Genomic DNA, 21,949 nt, shown 5'->3' with positions numbered 1-21,949 from the left:
GCTTTTGTGCTCATAGCTGTTAGCACTACAACAAGATGAAACTCATCTAGATGTAAGGGCTCAAAACCGTCTATGAATTCTCAAAGTTGTTTTTTCCATTCAACATCAGCGTGTTGCATGTCCACTGAAGAGCTGTGTTTCGCTTTCTTTTTCTTATTACTTTCAACGGGAGAGCATTCTGTGACAGCGCGGAGATTGTTGCTGCTGCTCAGATTGTGTTGGAAGTTGAAAAAGCATTTCTTGTGAAAAGACGGCTTTACTTGAAAAGGTTTTCAGTAGCAGAAGCCACAGCTACTGTTTCATTTTTTTGTTTAGCTCGAGTTACAAATTCAAAATACAACTTTTTGCATTAACACTGACACTCATTTGCATTTCTCTTTCAGGTGTGATGGGTGAATACGAGCCAAAGATTGAGGTTCAGTTTCCAGAGCTTGTTCATGTTGCCAAAGGATCCACTGTAAAGCTGGAGTGCTTCGCTCTGGGAAAGTAAGCCCACTCTTATTCAGACTCACTCAAAGCCATGGGGATATTTATTTCATATGTGTCACTGCGTTGGTGCAAGCCTCGTGTGTTTCAAGTAAGGCTGTGCATCTGTTAGAAAGCACATGTTGGTGTGTATAAATATTCAGAGAAATCTTCAGGTTTTGGAAGACGATGTTCTGAAGCGTAGAATTATGAACAACTGCAGTAAGCCCCTAAACTTAAGGTATACCTAATATGTTGAAGCTGCCGAGTATAAAGTACATTTATGGTGTAATAGTATTACTTTGATCCTTAAAGACCAAAGTAAATCCATAAACCCCCGAAATATTGCAAATTAAGGGACACATGATAAATCCAAACAGTGCTTTGAGTTCTTATTAGTTTGTATGTAAAGATAATGGCATTTTCTTTCTCGCAGTTCAGGAATGTTGGCAATCAAACAATTTCACACATTCTGATTACAAATATTTGGGGTTTATATACTGCATTTTGAATTGTTGTATATTTTCTGTGGTAAAGTAACGTGCACTTCATAGAAAAAACATATAATAGCTTCATTTTGTTTTTTTGTTTTACATGTTCTGGTATTTTTGAGTGTCTCATAATTTAACTAATAAATATGAACTATTTTCACTATTAGACGCCTTTCTTTTGCATTAATTGTGCATTTTTTAAAGTTACATACGTACATATTTCTTTAGTTGGTTTCTCATAATCAGCTCTTTTTACAATTATTTCGTCACTACTGTATATAAAAATATAAATAAAAAATGTATGTGATGCATTTAGATTGGGGATGTTAGGTGCATTGTAGTCTTCACATGATTTATAAAACCAATATCTATCTATCTTTTCAAACCGGATTATTCAGGTCTCTTGATCTTGAGGATCTGCACTTGTTTAAAAATGTGTCCACCCTTAAGAAGGACTCATTCACAAAATCTGAAGCAGTTTAACGTCTCCATGTCTCTTCACACAGCCCGGTACCGTCTATCACCTGGAAAAGAGTGGACGGTGTCCCCTTCCCCAGGAAAGTGGACATGAGGAAAGCCAGCGGCGTCCTGGAGATCCCGTATTTCCAGCAGGAGGACGCGGGCACGTACGAGTGCGTGGCGGAGAACTCCAGGGGGATGAACACAGTGAAAGGGAAGCTCTCTTTCTATGGTAGGTGATCCTGACATCCATGAATATTTGACCAGCGTGCGCCACATCTGTCAGAGCGGCTCACACTAAAAGCCAGCAGCAGCCCACACTACCCGCCTTAAAGAGAGAGGCTCGTTTTAACGGCACATCAAAATGATTAAAGGCTGTCAGCCATGATGCCTTTAATATTTTGATCCAGATTAAAGGTGCGGATGAGGCTCAGCCCTTGGATACGACCTTGTTGGTGAGCCTTGTATTGGGTTCCACCAGATGGCATCATGATTGACATCCAATTTGACTGGAGATCAAAGCCGTTACATGCACTATACGCCAGCCAGTGGCACATATGTCAGGGACATAATCTGTGCAGAAGCATCTGGATAACCAGGAAGTGGGTTGGGACGTTTGTTGCTGATAGACCCGTATTTACACCTGTTGGGTTTACATTGTAGAAGTGGTAATATCTACTGCCAATAAACTCTAAAAACGGAAAATGTCCCATCGGAAAAAATTAAATTGAGCCAAATATATAGGTTTCAAATATTTCCTAATATATTTTGACCAGGGAAATATATTCCCATTAAAAACGAAATAATGGAATACATAGGAAAAAGAAAACAAGTTGAAAAGAATATTATTATTATTTCCTTCTTTTTTTTAATTAATAAGAAAATATAATAATAATGGAACAATGTTATTCCCTGTAAGGGGTCACAGGTCGAAAATGTTTGGCAAACTAAACATAACCAAAACAAATGGTATGTCTTATAAAACTGGTACCAAGACTTGATATTGTTTTTCGAGATAAAAAGTAGTTAAGCATAAGATTCATATTGTTAATAACACTAAAGATGGAAACTTGTATTGAGTCCCATTTCATCTTTATAAGTATTCAATGTTTGCAATCCTCCATGTAGCTACTGTTCTTTCATAATCAGAATCAGAAACAGGTTTATTGCCAGGTAGGTTCACACATACTAGGAATTTGACTTGATGTCATGGTGCAGACATAAAATAAAAATATAAAAAACAAGAAATCTAATATATATATTATATATCTTTAGCTGTTAGCTTAGCCTGGCATCTTCCCACAATCACCAGTGTCATGGTCATGAATACACGGATAAAGCAGAGCCACCACATGTATATATTCATAATATGTTAACCAGGACCAGGGACGTGCACAGGTACGGCCCGGGCTAATGTTGCCCGGGCAACAGCCCGTTTGCCATTTTTGTCTGACCTGCCCCTCTGGAGAGAGCAGTTTTTATTTGTTTTCTGTTGTGGCCGAATCAATATGATAAGCCCACAATTAGTATTGTAGCGTCTCGCTGCGGGAAACACACTTTGTCAGCGCTGTCATCTGCCCCCAGTCACGTGACTTTGTTTACAATCTGACAGCTGGAAGCAAAGGAAAGCCCTCCGGCCTCATATGGCTCTGGTGATCACACCAAATGCCTGCCTGGCGTAAGAAACAAATCAGGGGACTTTACTTCCTCTTGACACCGTCGGTTATTTACAAAAAAAACACCTACATATACTTGTTATTGTGCTTCTGTCCTTCTGTGTCTTTTACTCTGCTCCGTAAACTCCCTCGACGGGGCCGCTCGCTCTCTTTTCTTGATCACCCTCTCACGGAGAACACTTCACTGTCCCGCTTCATTGTAGGATTTCTGCCACTTCAGTTTTATTTATTTAGTATTCCATAATTTAATAACAGAGATGGTCAATCTCTGTTATTAAATTATGGAATACTAAATAAATAAGTAATTCGATACCTTACCGTTACTGCGCTCATAAAGAATAATAAGAATAATGTGAATTGAACTGGTTTCATTAGTGAGTTTATTTAAGGTAATTAGTTAGAAGCCCTATTTCATCAGTACAGTATGTCTGCACATCAGTTACAATGGTCAAACTACATTAAAACAGAATTGTCCCCATTTTTTCTTTAATAGTTACTAACATTAGATATTTTAATGAGATATGGACCGCACAACAAAAAATGTGCCTGAATAACGAATTTAGCAGTTGACATAGAAGTCAACTGAGTGTCACTTGCAATGACAGTGTTGTGTTTTTCTGTTATGAACCTTTTACATTAAAAACAAGTTAGAATTTTCAAAAGGTCTTGTGTTTTTTTCCCGGGGGGGGGGGGGGGGGGGGGGGGGGCTTTTTCCAGTTTAAAGCCCCTCCAAATGTCTGTGCACGTCCCTGACCAGGACTCATCTGTTAACTCGCTCTTTAGGCAATCTATGGATTTTCCTGTCACCCCACCTGAACCACTCTCTGATTTCTTCCTTCTCTCCTTCAAGTCCTGCTGTGTAAAGCCGTCAACATAAATAACTCATTTGGCGCATTAAACAATTTGTGATGATTTACAGCAGCCTGAAAGCAGAGCAAGCTGTGAAGCACTAAGGCTTCATTTGTCCCTTTGTGCCGCGGCCCCTCGCTCATTTATGATGCGTTTTGAGTCTCTCCCTCCTCTATCTCTCTGCCTCCTGTCTGCCGCCGGCTGCAGCCAGGTGATACAAATCAGTAATCTTATTTTGAACCCCCTTTGAATTAAGCCTTTGTGACATTCGTCAGCAGTGTAAGCCAATGGGGGATCGATAAGGGGTATCTGTTGTGCATCGGAGCAAATATAGTGAGGCTTTGTGAGACAGGAAGAGATGAAAGTGTTGCTCCACGGAGGCACTTTGGTCACTCTGAAGCATCCTCACTCTCATGATGTGTCCCAGAGCAGCAGGCCTCTTGAGATTGTCCTGGAAATGAAGAAGCTGCATATTAAAATGTAAGGTTATAAATCAAATGGATGTTCACTACCACTCAAGATATACAAAATCCAACCATCAAAAAAACTATCCTCTAAGTATTTTATTTTATAAACTAAATGATATATCTAACATCTTAATCTTCATATTTTAAATATGTATTAATACATTTTTATGTATAACAGTGCCACTTATTAACCATATTACAATACACAGGAAACACATTTTTATATCTAAAATTAGCAATTTTAGTTTTGTATTTATTTATATATTTATCTCTTAGCTTTTTAATTTATGTATTTATTTATTTTTGTTTACCTTGTTTTATATTTCCTGTGTAAAATATTAAAGAGTTTTTTTAAATACGATCAAAATATAAATATATATATAATTTGCACAATTTAGACGCTTACTCAACAATCAAGACCTCTTGTAGATAAGTATATCAAATAAAATGAAATGATAGCTTTAGTTGGTAACTTAATTTCTTTACATTAACCTTGTTTCCTGTTTCCTGTGTATTGTAATAAGGTCAATAAGTTGCACCGTTTACTCAAATATGGCAGCATCTTGAACTCATTAAGTTCATAAAATAACCTAGTTTAAACATATTTAAGTTTTTTAAGAGCATTTTTTTTTAATGATGGTTGGATTTTTCGGTACCACTTTACAATAAGACTACCCTTACAGAGGGTTTACGCATAGTTTGGAATTCATTTATTAATTCGGTTTTGAACACTTTTTAAATCATTAATAAGCTTTTATAAGACATGAGATATACAGGGCAACTGTGACCGGTTGCTTGCCAAATAGTGAGCCTACATTCATCTGTACTGCTAAGTCTAAAGGTAGGGACCAAGCGGCAAACTCTGGGGAACAGCCGGGACGCCAATACGGAAGTGCCACACACTGCAGTTCATACATGGGCCGCTAGGGACTGGCTGCAGAAAGGAGCAATTTCCATTGACCCCCATGTTAAAATGCCCAACTTTACAGCAGAAAAAAACATGTTTCTACCCATGGATGCAATACATATGATTATCGATATAGTTAGATTCCACCTTCATGATTATGAATCTGTGAGTGAATTGTTTTCTAACACGACCCTTTTATTTATATTAGGTTTTAAAGTTGTTGCATAAATTAGGGCGTGGTCACTTTGATGGACACGTACATGCCTCACTGTCAGCTAACAGCAACTTGTCCACTCTGCTAGGCTACAACCATAGAGGCTACAACGTTAGTTAGTCATAGTACTGTACTTGACCCTTTAGCTTTAGCCGTGTTCGTGGTGATTGTGCCTTTTAGGGAATATTGTTACAAATACCAGACAATTAAAATGTCGTGCTGTGCGCTTGAATGTACTAACAGAACTTCCAAGAAGTCTAAAATGATAATATTATACATGTTAACCCCGTTTGCAGGTGTTTGTGTGCTTGGTAGCTTAGCTTGTTACTTATTAGCCAGCTAAGGACGTAACCCTTTATGCATACATATACATTTTAGTTTATGATTCAGCCTTGGGTAAGACTTTTATAGTCTATGGCAGTGTTTCTCAAACTTTTTCATACCAAGGACCACTTAACCAATAAAAAAAAACTCGCGGACCACCTAACTCCACAAATATCCAAAAACACATCGTTTTTTTAGAACAAATTATAAATCGCCTGAAAATGGTACAAACAAGTGGCAACATGTGTGATGAAGGTGTTGCGCTGGGCTATATCATGCAATCGAAAAGTGAGACTTAAACTCGCTCCATTGTAGAGATATTCCCGCAAGAGTGCGGAAAACTTAAATAAGTTAATTTATTTCAAATGTGAAATGTTACCAATATACCCACGGACCACTAGTGGGCGCTCACGGACCACCAGTGGTCCGCGGACCACACTTTGAGAAGCACTGGTCTATGGCTATGACGCCCATAATGCTAAACGGGAGCAAATGTTAATAGGGGACCCAATTATCCCAGTGATGGCCGCCGGAGCTAACGGAGCCGCAGGGGGCTAGCTCCAGCCGGCGTCCCGGAGCTAGCCTACTGCGGCTCCGTTAGGTCCGGGCGGTGGAGTCCGTCTTTTCTCAACGTGTGAATGACAAGCATTAAGAATAACAAAATATAGCTAATTCTCTTGCAGATTGTCTCATTTGATTATGAATGTAACGTTTATATAGGGGAACTACACTGTTAGCAGTAACTTGGTATGCACGTATTTCATGTTAGCTTAGCTTCTTAGCCTGAGCTAGCTCTGTCTACTTCCAGTTCGGAGGCAGCTGGTCCCGCCTCGGCTCCGCCTCTTTGCCCTTATTTGTAGCAGGCGGGATTAGACTCTGACGTCACAGTCGAGCCGTTAGTGGCCGACTCCGCCTACTAAGGGCTTCACGGCAACTCTGCAGAATCCTATGGGTGACGTCACGGACACTACGTCCATTTATATATACAGTGTATGGTAGGGACACACCAAGCAAAGACTTCAGCCGACGGACAAGTTGCAATAACTCTCCTTACCAGCAGGCGGCGGTAGTGTGCATTCGTCATTCAAAAGAGGCAACAACCGGAAGATAGAACAGACTGCGTGATATAAACAAACAACAAATAGCGTGTGCGTTCCATTTTCACTCTTCAGCGAGAAGCTCATGGGGCTTTCCTGAACCTGTGTCGAGAGCTGGAGTTAAATGAAATCTCACATGTGCCTTCTTAATAGTTTGTTTGGGTCCCTCACTTCCGTTTCGCTTCTCATGCACTGATTCGCTAAGCTGAACAGCCAATCAGAGTGATTTCTTTGACCGACAGCCTTTGGCCGACTGCCTACCGATTCATTCGACATGAATCGGTAGGTTTTCGGCCAAAAAGGTGTCGGCACGGTCGAAAAGACACGACGGTGCGGGACACACCAATCTGAGTACGGCGACAGGACGCTCATCGTCGGCCTGACATCCATCAACGGCCAAAACGGCTTGGTGTGTCCGGGGCTTTATATTGGCTACCTAGCTTACTTCGTCTTCTTCATCAGCCAGCATCCTTGGTATCTGTTGCTCACTGAGTTGATTCTCGCTAAGTAGCCAATATAAGGCTTAGTCATCTTGCCAAATAGTGAGCCTGTGTTGATGTATGAAAACTATGTTAGAACTGGTTTATAAATGGTTCTTAATGATTCATAAAGTGTTTAGAACCTAATTATGAACCCGAATCCTTTATAAGGGTAGTCTTATTGTAAAGTGGTACCGCTTTTTCAGTTAGAAATGAAGTGGCGATATATATGATGACTTGTCCTGTCTTAAATCTGCAGAATAATTTCTCTTTGGTTTGGGGTATTGTTACACACAGTCTCTCTTCATAATCATGGAGTTTTATTTAAAGAAAATGTGTCTCTAAAAGAAGAAATAGTGAAGAAATAGGCGTCTGCAAGAAAGTAAATGTGAAGCGGTGACAGGTCAGTTTGCCCTGTTTGTATTCACATCCCTGCAGACGCTCCGCTGCGTTATCTCAGTGATTCCACTGATAGGGCAACATTCCCAGCTTTACCCACTTGATGTTTCTGATTGTGTGTGTGTGTGTGTGTGTGTGTGTGTGTGTGTGTGTGTGTGTGTGTGTGTGTGTGTGTGTGTGTGTGTGTGTGTGTGGTGTGTGTGTGTGTGTGTGTGTGTGTGTGTGTGTGTGTGTGTGTGTGTGTGTGTGTGTGTGTGTGTGTGTGTGTGTGTGTGTGTGTGTGTGTGTGTGTGTGTGTTGTGTGTGTGTGTGTGTGTGTGCGTGCTGGCAGAGATGGGCTGCCGGCTTTCATTTGGTAGGTGTTGACTGAGAGTGGATACGTGCGCGGCGGGTGAGGGATGGAGTGAGTGACCCTGTCAGCGGGGAGAAAACACCCACAAACGACAACAATGGAGCGAGGGTGCAGTGGGTGGGGCTGATAGACTCTGATGGAGGATTGCGCTGGGATGAATGGATGTGATGCTAAATGACTTGTGATGGAGGAGTCTTATAGAGAGACTTTGAACCATCCCTTCCTCAAGGCTCAGATACCTCAAAGACTTCTAGGGCCAGTAGGAAAGCTGAAAATGGTTTTAAATGGATATCAATGGGAATAAATGTATGAATATATAAAATGTAATTATTCCCTTGCATTTCATGAAGTTATATAGGTGCATAAGATACAAACAAATTATAAAATAATACAAGATTTAAAAGAAACACTCAACAAAGCAAAGTGAAAAGTGAAGAAAAACATTTATAAATTCAAAATATATTTATGTATATTTTCCAAAAAAGGCATGATTAGTATTGTAGCCTTTGTTTATAACTCAACCTTTGTCAAACTCGAAATGTTTCTATAATTGTCATAGTAATTCATTTTATTCCAAATATTCCTTTTACAAGCGATTTATTTTAGTTGCTGAAGTTTTCACATATCAACCAATTCTTTGTTATTGGTCTATTGCAAGGAATCTTATTGATCATGCCTTGTATTTATGTTTCATCTATGATAACAAGTGGGTTTTTATTTACAAGAAGAAGAAGAAGATTCAACTTATTTTCGTTACGTAGTACAGGTACTATGTAACAAAACGGTTTCTCTGCATTTGACCCATCCTACTGTTAGGAGCAGTGGGTTGCCATTACGTACGGCCAGGGAGCAGTGAAATACCAAAAATATTATATAAATCGTTTAGTTATATTTCCCACGAGCCCTTATGACTTTAGATGACCAGGGGCCTCATTTATAAAGGGATATACGCTCAAAAAATGGCGTACGCCAGTTTCTACGCAATGTTTGCGATTTATAAAATACTAACTTGACGGGAAAACGTGCGGTCCTCCACGCAAACTCTAATCCATGCGTACGCACTAAGCACAACAACGGGAGAGACGAGAAACTGCGACACCGTTGGCAGAAGGAAGAATGGAGAGAAATATGTGGAAATAATACCATAAACAAAATGTTACCTCTCATTTATCATATATGAAGAATTCATTTTCAAACATTGATTAAAGACAATCTTAAAATGATGAAACAAACGCCTGTTTGTGACTCCTCAGTGCACACAAAAACATAACTTGGAGAAATAAATAAATACGGATATGTTATTTAAAACCACCATCGAATATGTTGTGTTAATGTTATGAAATGTTTTCTCATAAATGATGCGGTTTTGCATTTCTAGGTTGTACGAGCATGGTTTTATATACTACCATGTTTAATCATGTTTTATGCCGTTTGCTAAGACTTGATAAGTCGCTCATAAAACACAGGAGGTATGGAAACTAAGAACACCATATGTGTGGTAAATTGTACAGCTAATATAACACAACACATTAGTTGTATTTCCTCTAACTGGTGGATATAGAGTTGCTGCAGTGGAGACGCTGCGCACAGCTGATCGACAGCTGGAACACAAACCACTAAATACGAAAACATAATTCAGATCCAGTCGTCATGACTCCACTCCGGAGGGATTCCCCGATCATTTCTTACAGTCTCTCATCAAGAGGGTGTCTCCTGTCCCCGGTACAAACACACTGCCTGAGGAAGGCTATGTGTATTTTTTTTGTCATGAACCTTTTTCGGACCACTTATTTATTTATTTTGGTGACGATCCGACCGCCATGCTGCTGGTTCAAACGGCATCCACCAAACAATATGATTTATCTCGACCTCCCCAAAATAACCAAAATCTGACACGGTGTGAGATGTCTTTTTTAGCTGTTCTGTCGTCATTTCCTGCGATCTTCTTCATGCAGTCAGTCAGAATGAATGAATGGGCGTTTCTTTGACTATTTATAGGCAAATATGGGCGTTACGTGAAGCCCGCAAAAGCTGCACCGCATTTCGAGTCGATTGTGATTTATAAAGGGAAACCGGCGTTGTTTGGTGAATCGGAAAATGTCTGTACCTATTTTTTGGATTTCTACTACGTAAGCAACCTTCCCACGTGAATCCTACGCACGGCGTTATAAATGAGGCCCCAGAACATAATAAAGACAAAGCTGCCTTTATGTTACATCCCATGTTTATTTTCTCAACCCTCCCTCCTAAAAAATGTGATTCTTATCCAACTCAACTCCATCCTCAATTACGTTTTAAGGATATATTTTATACCAGATTATGATGGCAGTTTTAAACACGTCGTAATGTTGTGAATTTAAATGAACAAAACACAACAAAAATATAAGGTTGTTAAAGCAACAAATCTATCACGTGTTGGCAATAAAACGGTTAGATTCAGTGAATGATAATGGTCCAGAATTCCATGTTCTATGTTATTGACGTTACACACTTAAATAGAAAATATTTGTCACAATAGACTGCGGTTTCTAATAGAAAATAAAAAGAGGGCTTCTTGGTGACCAATACATCCAACCCTACGTCTCCGTGGACCTTGACTGCAAACGCTGTTGTGAAGCTCCGAAATCAAACAATGAATTTCCCTTGACCTGTGATGGACAATGCATTGTTGTGAGAATATCACTTCTAAGAAACCAGGTAGCAGGAAAAATAACTAGCTATCTGTCAAAGGAAACTGTAACCCTTTCTACTGTTAGCACAAAATGCTAATGACCAACCGTGGGCCGATTTCCATGCTGCCGAACGGATCTTAGAGGGCTGCACATGATCCACAAATACATCTCTGATGCCGGAAAGACTTTGATGTTGAATATGTGCAGGACATAAATACACACAACCGATCAAAATACCCCACGCTGGTCTCTGCATCCTACTCTTTTTTTGTTTCATCCGGCTTCTCTTACCACACAACCACACACTAATACTGTATTGTGGTTTACGCACAGAGATAATGCCGTGATGCATTTGCAGTCATTGAATTTCCTGCCGTGTTGTCCTGCTATACTCAAAGGCAATATACTATATAGCAAAAGCCAATTAGAGCGGGATGTACTGTTGCTGAGAAGCCTCCACAAAGGTCAGTCCTTGAGAGTGGCATTAGGTGAGATGGGCGGAATGGAAAAATACGGTCAGCCATTACTCTTGTCCTGCCACTGGCCTTGTGTGATATAAAGTGATGGTAGTGTGACCTACACATCATCCTGAATGTACAGAGCATCACACACGGAGCTTTACTTATCTGGTTTATTTACCACTTTCTTTTTTTCCATAATCATTAACTAGCCTTGAGCTCATGACATAGCAAATAATCAATCGTCCTCCTGTGTAATTATACCATCATTTACTCTGTATTGAATGGAGGAGATTTTAATGGCAGCAGTAGCCATCCATATGGATATAGTTGAGTTTTTTTGCGTTGTAAACATTTAAAGGAGATCTTTGGTGATATCACACCTTAAAGAGGACATACTATGGTCGTTTTCAGGTTCATATACGTATTTTATGTCTCTACTGGGACATGTCCACATGCTTTAATGTTCAAAAAGCTCCTTATTTTTCTCATACTGCCTGTGCTGCAGCACCTCTTTTCACCCTCTGTCTGAAACCAGAGCCCAGTCTGCTCTGATTGGTCAGCTGGCCGAGTACAGGAAAGTATAAACCCCAAAAAGCATAATGGGGACCTCCCTAAGCAGTTGACCTATCACAACAGAGCTGGTCAGCTAACCACTCAGAGCAGACTGGGCTCTGGTTTCAGACAGAGGGTGAACAGAGGGTCTGAGTATGATACAAATAAAGACCTTTTTCAACATTAAAGCATGTAAACACGTCACAGTCGAGGCACAACATACGTATATGAACCTGAACATGTAAGGTTCATGTTGAGAATAAGTAGAAGTAAAAAGCATTCATGTATTTCTAAGACATACGGCATCGATGAGTAGTGCCCTAACGGTACGTCCACACAGCAGCTTTTCAAAAATCTTGAAAATCTTGGAGCTGGGCGTGTCTGAAAGCTTGGGGATGTTTTGCGAGCAACGCGACCAACAACCAATCACATGAATCTCCCGCCCCCGACATACAAAGCAAAAAACCCCGGGGATTTTATGCGAGCAATATATATATATATATAAACTCCCCAAACAGGCGAAAACCTACCAGTTTCACCCACTGTCTCTGCCACCTCCCTCCATGCCTGGTTCCTCCGGTTTGTATCCCGTTAATAGTTCTGGTCGTAAAGAACCGGGTGATTTGCTACCGTAATTTCTCGTTTGGAATATGAGGAAATGAACTGCGGTCTGGCTCTCCCTGCTTACACGCGGTTTGATTGGCTAGCGCTTCTACTATCAGATTTGCATAAACGTGATTTGATTGGCTGACGCTTCCAGCTCAGCTTCAAAAGTTGAACATTGCTCAACTTTTGAATCCTGGAAATCCTGGAAATCTTCGCTTCGCTCCCCCACAATGCAGTTCGGCGAAAAGCGAGGCAAAGTGACGTCATCCCCATTCAAAGTCAATGGGCAGAGAAGCGTTGGAAGTGGTGGAAGATTCGTCTAAGCTGCTGTGTGGACGTACCGTAAGTCCTACTGTAAGGCTGCACACCGCCCCAAAAAGTTCAAAAATAATCACAGCCTGTTTACAACATGACAGACAAGCCCAGGGTAAAAAGAAATACAAACAGCTCTCCCTACGTCCACTGCTCGGAGCACATGTTAATAATCCAAAGTGACTCAGATATGTACATAAACAATCTCAATTTCTCCAATTTCAGCTCCCCCTCATCTCATCGAGAAACCCCAAGATGTCCAGAAGCTCATCGATGAAGCCATGGTGTGGGAGTGTAAAGCCACCGGGAAGCCAAAGCCTTCGTACAGGTGGATGAAAAATGGAGAGAACCTTGAGCCTGTGGAGGTAAGAGATCTGTCTTTAGATCAGAGATACAGTTCCTCTTCCAAGGTTACGCCGGCACTTTGGGAGAGATGCTTTTTGCTGCTGAATGAAGAATGTGAGCAAACCTGACTAACTGTAATCTCACAGCTCTATTGTGCTGTCTGTTCAAGACCAATTACCATGCATGATTGTGTTTTTCATTACAACTGGGTGCCTCCTGTGCGGCAATACATTAGGCTTTTTGCTTTGGAAAGACACCATTTATTTCAAAGGAATTGCTCCGTGTATGTGCGGCGATAAAACACTAAACAGGCCCATGTAAGTGATGTGAGCGCTTCTCGAATCTTCTGTTAAATCTCTCTTGGCCAAGTGCAGTTATTAATCCTGTGCCACCAAATATGAAAAAGTAAGATTCTTTATATAAACACCGTATATCCTACTTTCATTCTAGCCCCCTCTGAATTCCCATTATGTGTACAATGATGAGCCGATTGTGGCTCCAAACGTGTTCATCTTGTGCAAAGCTGTGCACGAATATGATTCAATATTCCTCCATCATATTGGATTATAATATTGGATCCTTTCTCCAGGTTGTTTGGGAAAGATTGATTGGACACTGAGGCACAGCTTGCACCTGATAAATAAACAAGCATTATGTTCATTTGCTTCATTATGCAAAAAAGGCGACAGACACACCAGAGGATATCGATCAGTGCTTGAATGTTGTGCATGCTGTTTGAATGAACCCGGGCTGTCGTTATTTTACCAGAGGCAACCCTCTGCTGCAAAGCCTCCTCCTCATACAAAACACATTTGGCTCGCTATCAGGCAGGAGTACTCAACAATCTGTTCAGCCAATGGCCAACAGTTTTATCAAAACCTTTCTGAAAGTAACACTCTTGTGTTGGACTGCCCATCTGGTTTTATGGATACAACATGTTTGTGAGTTGAACCAGGACACTACAGGCATGAACTGGTGAGGGTTTGGGCTCTATTGGATTGGAAAGATAACATCCAAAATACAAATGAAGATGTTCATTTTACTAACTTTGTCAATTGTATTGTGTTTATTTATCCTTAATGCAACACAAGTTGGCATTACATGTTACTTGTTAGACGCTTTTATCCAAAGCGACTTACATACTCAATACTGTGGACAATCCCCACAGGAGCAATTTGGGGTGAAGTGTCTCAAGGACACAATGACTGCAGTGGGGTTTGAACCTGTGACCCCCTGATCCGAACACCAACACACTAACCCACTGCACCACACGCCTCCTCATTAGATCATATTCAACATGTCAGTGGTCGCTGTATAGTTCACTTGGTAGAGCTGGTGTCTCCCCCTTTCTGTCATGTCTATACGGCACTTGTGGCCTGACAAAATCTTTTAAAAAAGTAAATGGTCCATCTTATCTTATCTTAAAAGCAAATCTGAAAAACCTGATCAATGGACTATGAAATGCAAAATATAGGTAATGTTGCAATTCATGACTTTGAAAGCTGTTTTCTTAAAAGAAACATGTCCACTTCATACAGTATGTCATGCCTTACAGCGATGTTTCATATATAGCCTAATGTATTCAACAACATTTGAGCATGCTGATTTTCTTATTTCCGGAGCAATACAAAGAGCTCCTACATTTATTTTACAGAATAAACCAAACATTTTCACATTTTCCTGGAACTATCCAATGTTCTGGAACTGATGTAATAAGATGTATATACAAAACAAAATACATTTAGAAACATTGTAATACAAACATATGTGTTGGATTGTTATTTGCCTTTCTTTTGACCAATGTGCCTGTAGTCTCCTTTTACATTATAATATTGGAGACACGCTAATAACCAACTTGTAATGCATACTTCAACATTACATATACATATTTATATAATTTAATCTAGTTAAAGTGACCGTAATCCTTCCCCTTCCCCTTAATTCTGATTACATTTGAATAAAGTCAAACACAGGAGGAATTACACTTATATCTCACCACACTCAGCCATCTGGTTTCCAATGCATTTCAATCCATGTGTGATTAAAGATTACAATGACTCTGATGATTTCTGTGCAGCAGTTTTCCTCCCAACATAAATATAATTAATGGACATATTCAGAATGCATGGGTGAGTGGATTGATTACCAAAGGTGTTGAATTGTTTCAAATGCCACCATTAACCACAGTGGCTTAATGAGTGGAAGAGGGAAAGGTCAATGATGTACGCAGCAGCGGTGGGAAGAGGATGCTCCATTTGTTGTTATTTATTGCAGCGAATCAATTGAGACCTTTCTGACTGGTTTATTTCTGCTGACACTTTTATAAGTTTGAGCAACAGAAATTGAGCAATCAATAAGACAAACTATAATAAAGTGAGGTGCTCTATCGGAAGATTGGCTATACAGTGCAGTGCATGCCCGGGAGTCATTATATATATATATCTGAGAATATGTGCATTCAATTATTCAATGTCAGTCATTTAAAATATTTAACAACCCCCAACTATTCCTAGTGTTTCACTCTAATAATAGTATAGCTCTCAGACTGGTTCCACAATCATTTTGCTCTTTGTTGGACAGCAGTTGACATGCAGCTTCATACAATATTTCACATGCCCTTATATATTATGAGACTCCTATTTTCCTATGGGATGCTTTGTGTTACTGCCCTGAGTCAAAATAGCAATCATTTATTGAGATGCTTCTTTTCACGTGGCTGTTCTTCTTGGAAAGCACCTCTCTCCAGGGTTGGGAGGGTTACTTTGTAAATGTAATCAGTTACTGATTACTGAATACATGGCTCTGAAAGTAATCCGAATACAGTTACAGTTGTGTGTCTTAAAAACGTATTGAGATTACTTTTAGATTACTTTTGGTTTACTTTCTTTCTCCATCACAGATATGTTTTGGTGAACAGGAGACACAAAGAGCACAACTGAAACATCACATCTGAAACGATGTAACAACATAATACACTTTTTGAGGATGCAGCTTGGGATGTGAGGAGTGAGGGACACGGCTTTGAACGGGCGTGTCGCCTTCTGTCCTGCCAGTGTTGGCAGGACATGAATTAAAATGTCGAACTCGGACTTCATTTTAAGGACATGTCGGCCAGGGGTGGAGAGCTATATTTGTTTAACCACCGGATTGGCAAAACATGAGAGTGTGTGCACCAGTCTGCCTTGATCTATGAATTCATGTCTGTGACACTCACAGTATCTGCTGCCCGCAGCTGTTTTATAGAAGGAACACCTCCTTCACTTCATGAAATCTCTGCAGCAGCGGGAGGGTTCACTCAGCCTCTGAGAAGACGAGCGCGCCGTGCCTTTCACTGTGTTCACCTTCAGAATCATTAGAAAGGCTAAAGAGCGACCGCAGGCTGATGTGTTTTAACCACACACACACACACACACACACACACACACACACACACACACACACACACACACACACACACACACACACACACACACACACACACAATTTAAACGCATACTTTTGTTCCTCCATGTTTCGTTGTTATCGTTTCACTGAGCGGACCCGCCCCTTTTTTTATTTTAAAAAGCTCCCTTTTTTGGTCCATCTGAGGCGGTAATAGGTTTTGTGCGCTGTGATGAATCGGCTGTACCTTTAATAATGAATATTAAATGTTGAGAGGAAATCTTTCCACCAATAATTTCATTAAGTATTCCGAAATGTATTCACTTCAGGTTTAGGAAAGTAACTGTAATCAGATTACTCGTTTTTCAAATGTAACGCGAGCTGAAAACAGTTACTTGATTTTTGTATTCTGATTACGTAACACCATTACATGTATTCCATTACAACCCAACCCTGCCTCTCTCTCTGCTGCGTTATTGACAATAGCCCGAGGATTAAGTGGATGTGCAATTAAAGAGAAACTCCAGCGTGAAACAGGATTGAGTCCATTTAAATTAGGTGGGACCGCCATACAGAGGGCTGGCAACAATGTACTTGAACTGAGGTTATTCCTGTTAGTGTTGCAGTGGTGAAGACTTTGGAGCCACGGATGGACGATCAGTCATGGAAAGCATCTCACTATTTTTCTACTGGTGCTTGAGTATTTACTACTTTTACTCCAATACAATTCAGACGCAAATTACAATTAATTAATATACGTATTTTGAGCCCAGTCTGCTTTGATTGGTTGGCTCTGTGGCTCTGTTGTGATTGGCACGTACAATGTGTTGGAGCGCTAGCCAATAGAAGTACAAGTGTTATGTACTGATGTCACTATGTTAAGGAAGTAGGCAAATGAGTCCAATGGAGACGTTTTGAGGGGGGAGTGTGTGGGAGAGAAATTCCCTCTGGAGGGAACACAAGGAGTTTAGCCTTTTCAGAATACTTTGAATACTTTTAAATCCAGGCTGAAGACTTTTCTTTTTGTCGCTGCTTTTAATTGAACTATTCATATCTTAGACTGCACTGTAACTTTTATCCATGTATTTTTTCTTTTAATGTTTATTTTATTAGCTTTTCTTTTTAATGACTGATTTTAAATGCCCTTTTCTTAATGTCTTTCATTTTTTGTAAAGCACTTTGAATTGCCTTGTGTTGAAAAGTGCTTATATAAATAAACTTGCCTTGCCTTGCTTGCCTGCTTGCCTTGCCTTGCCTTGCCTTGCCTTGCCTTGCCTTGCCTTGCCTTGCCTTGCCTGCCTTGCCTTGCCTTGCCTGCCTTGCCTTGGCCTTGCCTTGCCTTGCCTTGCCTTGCCTTGCCTTGCCTTGCCTTGCCTGCCTTGCCTTGCCTTGCCTGGCCTTGCCTTGCCTTGCCTTGCCTTGCCTTGCCTTGCCTTGCCTTGCCTTGCCTTGCCTTGCCTTGCCTTGCCTTGCAGACCATTTGCATGCACAAAAACCTATTTAACACACCACGTACATCGGCTGAAATACCTGAAGGCTGTTTTTCCAAGGTTAGTTTTTGCTGCAGGAACACATAGAGCTGGGTCTGAGAATCAGTAACTGTCTCAGGCACAGGAGCGACAATAAATAAGGTGGTCATTTTTGAAGTCCTTTATAGATGAATAGATAAAGTGCTGATGCTGCCTGATAGAGAGGCAGCCCACCTCCTAATATAAAACACAATGCCGGTGCCATGTGGGTCGACTGTAATAAATCTGAGCGCTGAATGATTGACAGCTTCTAGATGTTTAAGGCTGGGGACAGGAGCATCTCTATAAATAACATCAACATATTACAATACAGAGAGAAAGGTTGCTCACACATTCCTTTCCCTACGATAAAATGAAAACAGGACCAATTTAGCCACCTTATATTGAGACTTTGGTGTTGTATACAGGTTTTAAAAGTAAATGTAATCCATCTAATAGCTTACAAGCAGAAGAACTTGCACATTATTATAAGCTTTCATGTAACATGGGAAGGGGGATAATGTAAATGGCTTGTTGAATCCAATGTTTTCTGATTGGCAGCCCATAGAAAAAAGACAACATTGCCTTATATTACAGTTGTTGGGGTTGTGGGATGGTCCAGTACCCAAATGTGTGTGCACAAGCACTGGAAAAGTAAGTGTTCACAATGTCGTATTTAAAGAGAGATCAGAAAACAACAGTTGATTTCCTTAGCTCTAGAAAAAACCGACATAAAATGACTCAGCAGATTCATATTAATACTACAAAATAGAATCAACAATATTATGGTTGAATATTATGAAGAAATGTCAGACTTTAAAACTTCAAATTCACGAGTTACCCACTATGTATACAGTATATTGTTAAATACATGTTTTTCCTTTTTACAGCTGTAATAAATAAACAATAAAATACACATGTTTCCAGAGTTGTCCATCTGCAATGTGAATGCAGTAACAGAGTGTTTTAACACGGTGTTCTTGCTACTATAATACTAATGGAAAACAGATCTTAGCGCTGATTCCACCACTGTGGCTGATTCTAAAGCATCACTTCCCACTGATTCCCCTGCTAATTCAAGCTCAAGTGGAGCGAACAGGCTGAGCTTTTTGTTTTGCTGTTGCAGCTGAGGTCATCTTCCTGCAGTTCTTTCTTACACAAGCAGGCATGTTCAGTAGAGTCATCAAACATCTGTCAATAGCTGATTTAGTTCACAGTGAGCACAAATAATCTTAGGAACATATAACTTGGCAGGTCAAAATCTAATTCACGGCTCATTTGTTGCCTTTTTTTTTTTAAACAAACATTTCCTTAGATCCTCATTGGTGGAGGTGTCTTGTTTTGATTATATACAAATGTTGCTTTTAATTTAAAATGTACAGCTGTGAAATGATTCCCACAAAGGCTTCCAGTAATTAGTTTGAGAATAACTGTTGCCAGCAATCAAAAGCAAAACCCTCCCTTTACTGAACCATAAAAGTCGTTCCTTCATCCTGACAATCTTTAACAATCTTTTTGAAGCTTTATATAAAACAAAATCAACCCAGCGTTGTTGGCAAATGACATTGCCAATCATTCTCCTTCAGCATAAGGCGTGCAGATGGTCCCCCCAGGTCCCCGGCATGAGAAACTGCTGATTTGAGAGGAACGTCATGCTTAATTAATAGCAGCCGTAAACGAGAGTGCTTTCCATGCACAGACTGATGTATGCCACCGTTTGCCTCTCCCTTGCCAGCAGGGATATTCGCCCCTGCACATCCCGAGCGTTATGGAAATGTAGGCACAACCTGCTCAAACACAGGATTAGTTTGTGATCTTTCCGTGAGGACGGTCTTTATTTTCTTGCGTCAGTACCTTAATCCCCGTGACTAGAGTTCAAGCCTATGGAAAAGGGGGTTGTAATGACATTATGGGTGTGCCCGAGGAAAAGAGACGAGATGAAGGGCACGAGGAGGCAGAACCTGACACGCCTGCATAGAGATGTATGAAAACTGCTCAAGGACTTAATGCTGTAGTGGAGGAGTTGAGTGAGAAGAGATGAACTTATATTGAGGATTATATGTCCAACAGATGCAGCGATCCAACCAGTTCATCAGGCCCAGCCATCCTTACATAGATCTTAATTTGATGGCTCAGTGACGAGCTACATTTATCCCACGGACGGGCGAAAAAAAGCTCCAAACAGATGAAGAGGAGGTGCAGCTTGACCGTGTACACATCGCTTAGTATGTATGGGGCATATCTATCAGAAAAGTAATTTTCACAATGCATTATACCTCAGATGTTACGATATGCCTTCCCCAGTTATCCCCTCTTCCTGCTGAAGGGGAAACAGCCCCTGTGGTGCAGTCGGAGATATAAATAGGGCATGGTTTTATTTCACTCTCACAAACATGCAGATTGATTAGGGTCATTTTCTGCTAGCCTGCCTCCATCCACCCAAGCCTTTCCCTCCATTAGTGATGAAAACCTAGATTTATTGCCACGTCTGTCACTTCCGGACCATATTTCTCTGGCCCGCTGGATGGCTGTTTTTATGTCGATGAACGCTGGGAATAAAGCATATTAAAGGCACGTGTGTCTCTGTGTCCATAGGAGCGCATACAGGTGGCCAACGGAGCATTGACCATCAGCCGCCTGACCCTGTCCGACACAGGGATGTACCAGTGTGTGGCCGGGAACAAGCACGGCGAGGTCTACTCCAACGCAGAGCTCCGAATTATAGGTAAGGCATTAGTTGGTTGTGTGTCTGTTAGAAAAACATCCCTCGTCACCGGCTTGAGCTTCAATCTCAGGATACATGTATTTATTGTCCTCTGCAGAATGGAAGTAGTCATCACATACAGAGCATCAACTAGTTCCTGAACAGTGTCCTTCCCATGCTGATATCCAAGAGAGGGAGTTACACAGTCACAAGATGGAGGAGTAGAAAGCAGTATTCAATGTTTACTTCAGATTAGCTCCACGTCAGAAATGAGCATGCTTGTCATATGTCTATCTCCATAGAGGCTGAATCATCATGTTAATCACATAGCTATCATCTGCCTAAAACAGTCCTGATGCTCTTCTAGGTAATCACACATCCTGTCATGTTCACAGCTACAGTTGGGATACCTTTGTTATCAGGTTACTCTGATATTGGAAGAGGACATTCAGTACTTTCCCAACAGTGTCCGTTTGCAAAGACATGTGATGATTTGCATTTGTTTGTCCATATTGTTCTCAAGTTTGCTTCGTCTTCTGCTCAATACCTACCGGATGACCTACGGCCTCACTGTTATTGGCCGCTAAAGCATTAATTATAGGACGAATGCGTCCTGCTGACAGTGATGTATTCCCAGCGCTGCTCCGTCCACCATCTGCCCCGTCAGGACTGTCACTCTGTACTCCCCGCAGTTCTTAGTCACTATTCATCTTCCAACACGTCTAGTCCTGATCATGTTGCTGAAACAAATCCAACTGAACAAAGCAGAGGGGTCAAACTTAAGTTTTGAAAAGTTGCAAAGATATTGAAAGGTGGATTTTTTGATTTTTCAATTGTTTACACCCAGGAGGAAGCAAGTCCTTAACTCATAACATAGGTTGCTGAGTACTTCCCTCTTATACTGTAACGACCATTCAAGATCACCTAAATAACTGCACCTACTGGTGGCAGAGGGTCAGAATGTCCTCAAGCCTAAATGTAACAATCAAATGCTTATACATACTTATATTTACCTCGTTCTGCATCCATCACAGCAAATTGGACTGAGTTTATGATGCCTGTTCTCAAACATGACTCCAAAATCTTTGAACGAGCTCCCCATTGAATTTTGGTCAGCAGAAAGTCTATACATCTTTTGTCGCAAACTGAGAACCCACCTGTTTCCCCCGAACGTGCCCGTTGAAAATAAATAAATAAATAGCACTTGAGTTCAGCCCAATTGAAACTAA

At 40.7% G+C, this 21,949-nt stretch overlaps 1 protein-coding gene across 2 annotated transcripts in view; it reads left to right on the top strand.

Moving 5' to 3' along the window:
* Positions 1-21,949, top strand: part of LOC117532968 (contactin-4-like) — a 203,317-nt gene that overhangs the window by 129,064 nt on the left and 52,304 nt on the right. For both annotated transcript variants that reach the window (XM_034196589.1, XM_034196590.1), the window contains 4 exons: positions 384-486; positions 1,463-1,647; positions 13,008-13,147; positions 20,612-20,741. In XM_034196589.1, the coding sequence (XP_034052480.1) occupies positions 384-486; positions 1,463-1,647; positions 13,008-13,147; positions 20,612-20,741 (558 nt within the window). The remainder of the gene's footprint in view (positions 1-383; positions 487-1,462; positions 1,648-13,007; positions 13,148-20,611; positions 20,742-21,949) is intronic.

The sequence above is a fragment of the Gymnodraco acuticeps genome, unplaced genomic scaffold (genome assembly GCF_902827175.1).
Source record: "Gymnodraco acuticeps unplaced genomic scaffold, fGymAcu1.1, whole genome shotgun sequence".
Taxonomy (NCBI): domain Eukaryota; kingdom Metazoa; phylum Chordata; class Actinopteri; order Perciformes; family Bathydraconidae; genus Gymnodraco; species Gymnodraco acuticeps.
The sequence above is the reverse complement of the archived record's forward strand: the minus strand, read 5'-3'. Positions and strand labels throughout refer to the sequence as shown.